At 37.9% G+C, this 10,682-nt stretch overlaps 3 gene segments (V, D, J or C); 1 reads left to right on the forward strand and 2 right to left on the reverse strand.

Annotated features, from left to right (window-relative positions):
• Nucleotides 1-3,684: 3,684 nt before the first annotated feature.
• LOC121912426 lies at nt 3,685-4,157 on the reverse strand (the record flags this gene model as incomplete). The annotated part of the segment is given in 2 exon segments: nt 3,685-4,016; nt 4,109-4,157. Coding segments are annotated over 2 exon segments (381 nt in total), but the record flags the coding sequence as incomplete, so codon positions are not given.
• Nucleotides 4,158-5,497: 1,340 nt separating this feature from the next.
• LOC121912438 lies at nt 5,498-5,994 on the reverse strand (the record flags this gene model as incomplete). The annotated part of the segment is given in 2 exon segments: nt 5,498-5,817; nt 5,943-5,994. Coding segments are annotated over 2 exon segments (372 nt in total), but the record flags the coding sequence as incomplete, so codon positions are not given.
• A 2,920-nt stretch (nt 5,995-8,914) lies between these two features.
• Nucleotides 8,915-10,239, forward strand: LOC121912453 (the record flags this gene model as incomplete). The annotated part of the segment is given in 2 exon segments: nt 8,915-8,948; nt 9,923-10,239. Coding segments are annotated over 2 exon segments (351 nt in total), but the record flags the coding sequence as incomplete, so codon positions are not given.
• Between the last annotated feature and the right edge of the window lie 443 nt (nt 10,240-10,682).

Genomic DNA, 10,682 nt, shown 5'->3' on the forward strand with positions numbered 1-10,682 from the left:
ATTTGTATCTATATTTGTTGAGGCAGCAAAATTATTTGTATTTGTAATCTAATAAAAGTGGAAAGAGGCTTAAAAATCCTGTTTTTGTTTTTATTACTCTATTAATTTTAGAAAATTAAAGTGTTACAATAAGTGTTCATGAATAAACTACCTTACGAAGGAGGTCCCCACATCAGGTCTCGAACTGCAGTCTCCTAGATCATAGACGACTGCGCTGACTACTGAGCTAAAACTTTACTCATCACCTCCTTGCAGACAGACCTCTACCTATTTATACACCCATTATTTTTATTTTCTTCCTGACAGCACAGTGTTTAATGTATAGGAGAGTACTTCAAAGGCGATTCTTGCTTTCCACTTTTCATTTATTACCTATTTTTTACAACCTAACATTTTTGAAAGGAGAAGAGGACCAACAGGTTATGGAGAGTCCCTTGAAAGCACTTTGCGTGTGTCAGTAGTTCAGCTTTATCTCTGGGGAACACCCCCAACTCCAGGAGTGATGTCAAAATTAGGAAATGTGCGTCATGTAGCAGGTGGATGTGACTCCCCTCGTTGAGACCTGCTGATAGACGTAACAGCGGAGCAGAGGAGAGACACTGAGATAGTGATGTAACCGACCTGCACGCTGGTATTTGACATGTTTTTTTTTTCTTCTCAAAAACAAATACTGTTTAAAATACTTGTATGAAACAAATATTCGTAAAAAAACAAAAAAAAAACAAAAAAAAAACCAATATTTGTGCTTTGCTGAATAACGTATTTGTATTTGGGCCCAACCCTAGCAGGTAGTCATTATATGATCTGACTTCACATGCACTGCTGGAAAAAATTCACTGTTCAAATGTCTACATTGTAGTTAAATGAGTGAACTATAATCACATTATTTTCTTTTAGTGATTTTTGTATTGGGTTGAATACACTGTAATTAATTTGTAGCTGATACATCAGATTTTTACGTTGCACATACTGTAAATAATTGAAGTTTAAAAATCTTCAAGGGGAATGAAAGAATCTAGCTCGGGGCAGTTTGCACTTCATTTAATTTTAACAGATGAAGAGTATCTGGAGCAAATTCTGCCAAGTTTACTATGTACTTTAGTTTACTAGATTGAAATGAGAGAAGACGTGAGGTAGTTTGGAAGCTTTTACAGTTGACTTTTATGAGTGAACATCATGAGATGATTATTTTATCTTGTCAGTTATGACGTTCATCCAACTTTTTTATACAGAGAACGATGATGAGTGTGAGATGTGTCATAACATAATGTGATGAAGAGGATTTAACAGCTGAGGTGATGATGGGGCAGCATGAAAGAACAGAATGTCTCTGTTTGATAGATTTTACATTTTGGAGTCAAGATGAATCTTGAATGACTAAATATTTGTTTGACTCAGTAAGAGGTTGTTGAGGTGGGAGGTGGACTGTTTGACCTTCAGGAGGAAAACTGATAGAGACACTATGAACATCATAAATCATCTGTGTGTGTGTGTGTGTGTGTGTGTGTGTGTGTGTGTGTTCAGTGAACTGTATCAGTCTCTGCAGTAGCTTCCAGCTGCAGCAGTCAGTTCAGTTTCTGTTCAGTCTGACTGAGGGAGGTTTTTGTACGACGCTTTTTCACTGTGTGAACAACTGGCTTTGTAGAGTTTTGATACACTGACAGTAATAAACTGCTGCATCTTCAGCCTGAACTCCACTGATGGTCAGAGTGAAGTCAGAGTTTGATCCACTGCCTGTAAAACGATCTGGAATCCCTGATGCTCGATAGGTAGCACCGTAAATGAGAAGTTTAGGAACTTCGCTATCTCTTTTTTGGTACCAGAATAGACAGGGGTAGGAAGGGGAACTGCCACAACCACCATCAACCCCATGACTGACCCTACAGCTGATGGTTGTGGAGCCTCCCAGAGCAGATGCCACTGCTGCAGGCTGAGTCACTGTGACCTGGCCTCTGGACTCTGAGGATACAGAGACAAAAACATAAAGCAGCGTCATGGTTTTGATGGTTTTGATGGTTTTGTCGGCTTCATTTCAGAGGGACAGATGTTCATAGAGGAGAGGAGTTTGATTCTCTGGACTTTACCTGTGAAGCAGCAGCAGAGGAGAGTCCAGATGAGGACGGAGATCAAAGTCATGTTTTTGATGAGGAGGATTTCTGTGGCTTCTGTTGTGATGAAGGACAGCTGTCAGTCATCCAGTGTTCAACTCTCAGGACTATAAACTCTCCCAGAGCACTGGAGCATGGTGCTGCTGATGCAAAGTGGCTCTCTATGGAAATACTCTGACTGAGGTTTTAACAAAATGCGTCAGTGTTCATGTTTATGCTGATTTCTATCAGTTAATTCACGTCTACAAATGTCTACTATCTTATCCAGAACTGTAAAGGCTGTCAGTTTCATTTTACCACAAATTTAACATCATATATGAAACATAATTATTAAGTTTGGAAATTTGTGGGGTTTTGCTTTAGTGAGTTTCTGTATAAACCAGCTGTGTTTTACAAATACATAACGGTTTTAATGAGTTTCTTGACTTCATAACCAGAGAGCCTGCCTTTAAAACACCTCTCTTATTACAATTACTGTCCCTCAGGTTTCTTCATCTGCACATTTTAAAGCTTCTGATCACACTGATATCATCATATATTGTTTTATATCACAACATTCTTTAGATACAAACATGAGGGAATCACTGGTTAATTCACTGACAGACTTCATTCACGTCAATGTTGCTCTGACCTCAGTTTGGTCTCACAGAAAGTCAAAGTACAAACCTGCTGCTACATGATAAACAGTATATGTAAGGTCTGACCACACAATTCCTTATTCTGTAGTAACTACTTTCTTATCTAGTTCTGTGAAGACTGTAAACATGCGATAGTGCTCAAAAATAAAAATAAAAATAAAAAATGTTTCATTGTTTTCTGTGCAGCCAGTTGATTTAAAAGCATATTTCTCATATCTCAGTGTGTTACTGCTAATGATGAAAAAAACCCCAAAGTTTTGCGTTTATGCAGATGATATAATTTTCTACACTGAAATAGTTTAATTGATTGACATTTGAATGATTTGCAATTACACTGAGGCTGGTTTTAGTGAAAGTGATGTAAGGTTTGATAAAACTAAGAATATATATTTTTCTGGCTGTTGCCAAAATAGAAAATAAACATACGTTCTCTGTATTTGACTTTGTTGACATCTAGTTCCTGCCTCTGTTGCTACAGTATAAATCATCATCTCATTGATTGTGGTATGAATGTGAACTGCCTGAGCTTAGATTTGTAGATTTGTCAGTCTGGGTAATGTCCACAGATGAGTGATGCAGGGATGATAAATAACAGGAGTGAAGTACTGACAAGGTATTGTTATTTGTCTGTTATTAAAAGTGCCCTTTGCTGAAAGAACCACAGTTTATGTCCTCAAATGGAAATATGGATCTTAAAAGAACAGTTTTTTTCAGTGTAGTGAAAGAGTTAGGGTTAGGCTGTTGGTTGCGATGGTTAAGTTGAGGTTAAGGGGCAGAAGAATGCATTATTTCAATTAATGTCCTCAGTGTGATTGTGTGTGTGTGTGTTCAGTGAACTGTATCAGTCTCTGCAGTAGCTTCCAGCTGCAGCAGTCAGTTCAGTTTCTGTTCAGTCTGACTGAGGGAGGTTTTTGTACGACGCTTTTTCACTGTGTGAACACATACTGACTGTTGATATAGTGACGACTCTGACAGTAATAAACTCCTGAATCTTCAGCCTGAACTCCACTGATGGTCAGAGTGAAGTCAACTCCATTCCCTGCTCCACTTCCACTGAATCTGGAGGAGATTCCTGTAACTCTGTCTGATGTGAAGTAGATCAGAAGTTTAGGAGTTTCTCCAGTTTTCTGATGGTACCAGGACAGAAGGTATTTTGAACCAGACCAGTGTTCAACTTGTCTATTGGCTTTACAGTCAATAGAGACAGTTTGACCAAGCTGCAGTGATTTGGCTGCTGGTTGAGTCAAGACAACATTTTGTCCAACAGACCCTGAGGAGAGAGAAGAAACACTGGACATGAGATGGTGAAACTCAGCTACACTCCAAATGATTTTCACATGACAGAAAAATGATTTTCCTCACCCTGAGTGAAGCAGAGGAGAGTCCAGATGAGGACGGAGATCAAAGTCATGTTTTTGATGAGGAGGATTTCTGTAGCTTCTGTTGTGATGAAGGACAGCTGTCAGTCATCCAGTGTTCAACTCTCAGGACTATAAACTCTCCAAGAGCACTGGAGCATGGTGCTGCTGATGCAAAGTGGCTCTCTATGGAAATGCTCTGACTAATTAACATAATCATCACATTCTCAAGTGATATTTTTCTTTGCTTGCAATAATGCTGATATTCTCTTTATGTTAAATTATTAAAGACATATTCATCAAATCATATGTGTCCAAGGCAACATATAATTTAAAGAATGACTGCTGTCACATGTTACTGTGTTCAGTGAATCTACAGACACTGAGTTTGTCTCTGGGTATATTCACAAGGATTTTATCTTTTTTTTGTCACCATTTTACACATAAATGATGATATATTTTTTAAAGCCTGTCAAAGTAAAGGATGAAAGGAGAACATTTTAACAGAAGTATTGAGTCTGTTCTACATGGTGTCTTTCACATCTTTCACAACTTTCAGAGTATTGGTATGGATGTGTTTATATTCATTTTGATGTGGTTTGGGCTTTTTTTTAGGATGTAATTTCTTCCATCTAAATATATTACCACAAAATACATAACACCAATTAAATTTAAAATGGATATGGATCAATCAAGTTATGAGGTTATTGTACAGAATGTTTTTATGGTTTCAGTTTCCTCTCACTGAAAGAAAGTTATTTTACAATGTTTCATATTTATTTCAATATATTTCTACAGAAATTAAAATCAAATTCACTTCACACTACAATATAGAAAATATAATGACACTCAGTTGATGTCAGAGAGCCGTGTCTCTCTACAGTGAGAGGTTTTTGGTGGAGGAACCAGACTGGATGTTGGACATATGTTTCTCTGCAAATATCACATATAATTTTCCATGTAATACATAAATGTGTTTTTGTGTGTTTAAATAACCTTTGCCTTGACTTATATGAAAGATCTTCTGTTTTAATTTTAACACTTTGGTGATTTAGTTTAACTCAGACCACCTTCAATGAACTGGTCTTTACACATTATTGTCAAACTGAAATGTGAACAGCTTGAAATGAAGAAAAGATAAAAGAAAAATAAATATAATTTTAAAATGATTACCAAATTTACTTTTACATTTTGCATTTAATAGTTAACTATTATTAAGTTAAATTGAAATTTAACTTTAAAAATCATAAATGATCTGTGTGTGTGTGTGTGTGTGTGTGTGTTCAGTGAACTGTATCAGTCTCTGCAGTAGCTTCCAGCTGCAGCAGTCAGTTCAGTTTCTGTTCAGTCTGACTGAGGGAGGTTTTTGTACGACGCTTTTTCACTGTGTGAACACACCCTGACTGTTGATATAGTGATGACTCTGACAGTAATAAACTCCTGAATCTTCAGCCTGAACTCCACTGATGGTCAGAGTGAAGTCAGAGTTTGATCCACTGCCTGAAAAACGATCTGGAATCCCTGATGCTCGACTGGTAGCAAAGTAAATGAGAAGTTTAGGAGCTTCTCCATCTCTCTGTTGGTACCAGGCTAAATAGTGGTTTGAGTTATAAACATAAACATCCTGACTGGTCCTACAGTTGATGGTTGTCGAGCCTCCCAGAGCAGATGTCACTGCTGCAGGCTGAGTCACTGTGATCTGGCCTCTGGACTCTGAGGATACAGAGACAAAAACATAAAGCAGCGTCATGGTTTTGATGGTTTTGATGGTTTTGTCGGCTTCATTTCAGAGGGACGGATGTTCATAGAGGAGAGGAGTTTGATTCTCTGGACTTTACCTGTGAAGCAGCAGCAGAGGAGAGTCCAGATGAGGACGGAGATCAAAGTCATGTTTTTGATGAGGAGGATTTCTGTGGCTTCTGTTGTGATGAAGGACAGCTGTCAGTCATCCAGTGTTCAACTCTCAGGACTATAAACTCTCCCAGAGCACTGGAGCATGGTGCTGCTGATGCAAAGTGGCTCTCTATGGAAATGCTCTGACTGACTCCAACAGGGACTTGGATTACTCTGATGATGCGGTTTAATCTATGGATCAATCAATTATTGATATGATTATTGATTACCTATGTGTCAGTGATCATTTTTATGTGGATTTGGTTTGATGACTGCAGACTGATTTTTTTTTCAGAACGTCTTCTGTCTGGTTTAATTTAATGCTAACAGGATCAATTTTATTCTCAGACAAATTTAACAATAAATATGCAAATACCCCCACTGCTCTCTCTCCTAAAAAAACTTAGGCTTCCTAAATATAAGATCCATTAGTAACAAATCTTTTATCATTAGTGATTTTATTGTCTTTAATTACTGGACTTTTTTATGACCACCGAGACATGGCTGTCGCAGGGGGACACTGTTCCTCTGAACGACGCCACACCAACTGTATTTGCTTATTTTAATATATTTGGAGGAGGAGGTGTTCTTGCTGTGTTTTATAAGTCAGGTCTTAAATGCCATCTTGTTACTCCGTTTTTTTAACCTTACTCAATCTGTTCATGAGCCTACACATTCTAAGGGCCATACCTTGGATTTAGTTCTCTCTTCTGGTCTCTCTTTTGAGTATCTTAGTTTGTCGTCTTTAAAGTTTCACTCCTGATCTGCACTACTAGTCCCAACCCTACAATTAGCTCTCGCATTCTTAATGCTGGTTCCACTGTTAAATTCTGTGATGCTTTTAATTCTTTATCTTTTAATTTGTTTTTATCTTCTCTTAATCCTAATGCTCTTTTAAATTCTTTTAACGATCAGAGCCTATCCATCCTAGATCAAATTGCACCATTTAAAACAAGGACACAAGACTCAACCGGATGTTGAGCTCTCTGACAAATTTCTTGCTCATTTTATTAGCAAGATGGAGATTATAAGGTCCCAAATCCAGCCTGCCCCCTGCATTCTCTCCATTCAACATGATACTCCTGACACTTATACCCAGTTCCAACCTATTACATTGTCAGAGTTATATTTCCCACTGTTAGTCCTGTTATTCTGCACATTTTTAATAATTCCCTGACCTCCGGTTCTTTTCCTGATAGTTTTAAGCATGTTATTGTCCACCCTCTACTTAAAAAACCCAATTTGGACCTTCTGTCCTTAAGCAACTACAACAGCCTATCTCCAAACTGTCTTTTTTATCCAAGGTTCTGGAGAAATTCATTTAAAATCAGGTCACTAATGACCTACTTCCAGCTGCAGACAGAGGTGACTGCTCGATTTCAGTGCTTTTAGATTTAAGTGCCACATTTAACACTGTCAAATACAGTATCCTCCTAAATTGCCTGGAGACTTGGGTTGGCACCAAGGGCCCGTCTCTTAGTTAATTACGAACATACGTTCTCAATCAAACTTTTTCTGTCGCTCTGGGTATCTCCACCTCCACAACAGCTCAGTTTAATTGTGGGGTCCCTCAAGGCTCAGTTCTTGGCCCCCTTCTGTTTTCCTTATACATGCTGCCCCTTGGCCAACTTATTCGGAATCATGATGTGCTTTATCACTTTTATGCTGATGACATACAGTTATACTTACCATTAAAACCCTCAGATCCAAACAGCCTACTCAAATCTTGCCTTTCTGACATTAAATCCTGGATGTCCCAAAATTTTCTTAAATTTAATGATGACAAGTCTGAGGTCATGCTGTTTGGTCTCCCAAATTCTATCAGCTCTTTTGGTGCAAACCTTGGAGATTTGTCAAACAACATTACACAGGCTGCTAGGAGTCTGGGGGTAATATTTGATGCCAACCTCTGTTATGATAAGCAAGTCAAAAAATATTGTCAAGCTGTGTTTCTCTAAAATTAGGTCATTTTTATCTCTTGCCGATCTTCAAATAATTATACATGCTTTTATCTACTCTCGGCTTGATTACTTCAACGCACTTTATTCAGGTATCAGCCAGGGCTACTTCCACCATCTCCAGTTGGTCCAAAATGCTGCTGCTTGTCTCATTACTGGGACTAAAAGGTATGAGCACATTACTCCTGTGCTTGCCTCCCTATACTGGCTCCCAGTTAGCTTTTGCATTGATTTTAAAATTTTATTACTCACCTTTAAGGCATTAAACAGCCTTGATCCTTGTTACATATCTGCTTTATTGACCTGGTATGTGCCCCCTCGACCCTTCAGATCCGCAGATGGAGCCCTGTTTGTCACTCCCAGGTCACAGTTTGTGACAAAGAGTGATCAGGCTTTTGCTTTTAGAGCCCCCACAGTCTGGAACTCCTTGCCTACTGAAATCAGACACACTAAGTCTCTAGTTTCTTTTAAAACTAATCTAAAATTTCTTTCTTTGTGAAAGCTTTTGGAATTGTCTGATGTTTCATTTACTGTTTTTACACCTATTAATTGATCTTACTCTTTTATTGTTTTTGTTTTGTTTTGTTTTACTTTTGAGCATTTTATTGTTTTATTATTACTATTATTGTGCATCTCTATTGTTACTTCTGTGCTTCTGTCTTTACATCTTTACTTGCCTTATTTTTATCTGCCATGTTTTGTTTTATTTTCTTTTGTAAGGCACTTTGTTACATTGTTAAGAAAAGTGTTATATAAATAAAGTTTACTATTATTATTATTTATTACATGATTAACTGTGAAACATTGGGGACTTTTTAAAAAAAAATCATATGAAATAAAACATTTTCAAAAACAGGAACTTTTTGTAGAGTTTGTTGTGTTCAAAGTCAGAGAGCCGTGTCTCTCTACAGTGAGAGGTTTTTGTACGACGACTCAGTCAGTTTGTATCACTGTGGAGGACTTTTGGTGGAGGAACCAGACTGGATGTTAACTGTAAGTACCTTTAATTTCTACAAGAACGTAAATTCATCATTTATTGTATTTTCAGTTGATAAATTCAGGCTTTACTTGAACATTTTGGCTGCTAGTTTTATAAATTTTATATTTTTGCAGTGATCACTACAGGCTTCACTGTGATACAGATAAAAATCCGTCTGATCTAAGAAGTCTTTAGTTACACAGAAACTTTAGTTTAGACGGTTTCTACATTCATATCATTTATACTGTTATTAAAAAGTACAACTGCTTATTTGAAGACAATATAATTCAGTTTAACGTAGTGATTATATAATTTCATCTGAAGAAATCTACCAGACATTTATTTAGTGAGTGTTTTATCTGGAAACATTTCATGTGTTTAACTCAATCTTCCTCTCAGAATAATGAATTTCATCACATGTCACATTATAACCAGTGAATACCATAATATCACTGTAGCTGATTTAACCTCATGTTGTATTAATAGGATTAATTTTGTAAGTTGGAAAAAGTATTTTAGTGCTTAAAATATTTGTCATTAGTGAAGTCTGTCTGTTTTCATAGTTCAGTAGTGATGCCTGTGTAAATGAGGAGATTAAACACAAACTGTCACTTTAACGTTTTGGCTTCAACTTAAAAATATGGATGCTCAAATAAAAGTATTTCTGCCTTTCTGTAATGCATAATATTTACTTCTTTAACATTGATGTTTAAGTTTTTGAGTAAATTAAAGTAGTTGAAGAGTTGTTTGCTTGGAACCTTTTATCTTTAGTACTGAAACCTGTCTGTTGCCATGGTTCATCAGTGATGCCTGTCTGTTGCCATGGTTACTGAGCTCAGAGAGGGAAGTGAAACACTGAAGACCAGTTTTATCCAGTCTGAGGAAGACCAACAGAACCAGCAGCCTCCTCTGCTGCAACCAACAGGGTGGAGTTTATTTTCTCTTTGCATGAACTTTCTTCATGTTGTCTCTCTGTCTCCTCCTCCAGTGGGTCGAGTCACCCCCACCCTGACGGTGCTGCCCCCCTCCAGCGAGGAGCTGCAGCAGGGGAAGGCCACGCTCGTGTGTCTGGCCAACAAGGGCTACCCCTCAGACTGGAGTCTGGCCTGGAAGGTGGACGGCAGCAGCAGCAGCAGCTTGGAGCAGAGCAGGAGCCCCGGGGTGCTGCAGAAGGACGGCCGCTACAGCTGGAGCAGCACCCTGAGGCTCCCTGCAGACCAGTGGAGGAAGGTGGGCTCTGTGACCTGTGAGGCCACCCAGGGCTCCCAGACTCCAGTCTCAGAGACACTGAGGAGAGACCAGTGTTCCCAGTCCTGACCTGACTCACTGCTACTGCTTTTACTCTGCTACTGCTCTCACTCTGATCTCTGCAACTGTCTCTCTCTTTTATTTCACATGTTTCAGTAACAATATTTACTTGCTTGTTGTAATGTTTCAATATAATTTCAGTATTTCCAGACAATAAAGATCTGTTCATCAAATCACTTGTTTTCATCTTTATTATTATAAATGTGTCTTAATTATTTTCTCTTAATGGTAACCGTAATGATATTAAATCCTGATAAAAACTGAGTTATAAATGTTTCAACTGCTCTATGAAGACTTCAGAAAGAAAACGTAAGATCACATAATGTATTGATTCATATACTGTATATTAGGAAAGTATTTACACTCAAACAACACTCTTAGATATTATGTGATTAATGCTACACAGTCATGGTGGTAGAAAGTCCATAATTTGTTTTCAT

Source organism: Thunnus maccoyii, chromosome 15 (assembly GCF_910596095.1).
Source record: "Thunnus maccoyii chromosome 15, fThuMac1.1, whole genome shotgun sequence".
In the NCBI taxonomy this organism is placed as follows: Eukaryota; Metazoa; Chordata; class Actinopteri; order Scombriformes; family Scombridae; genus Thunnus; species Thunnus maccoyii.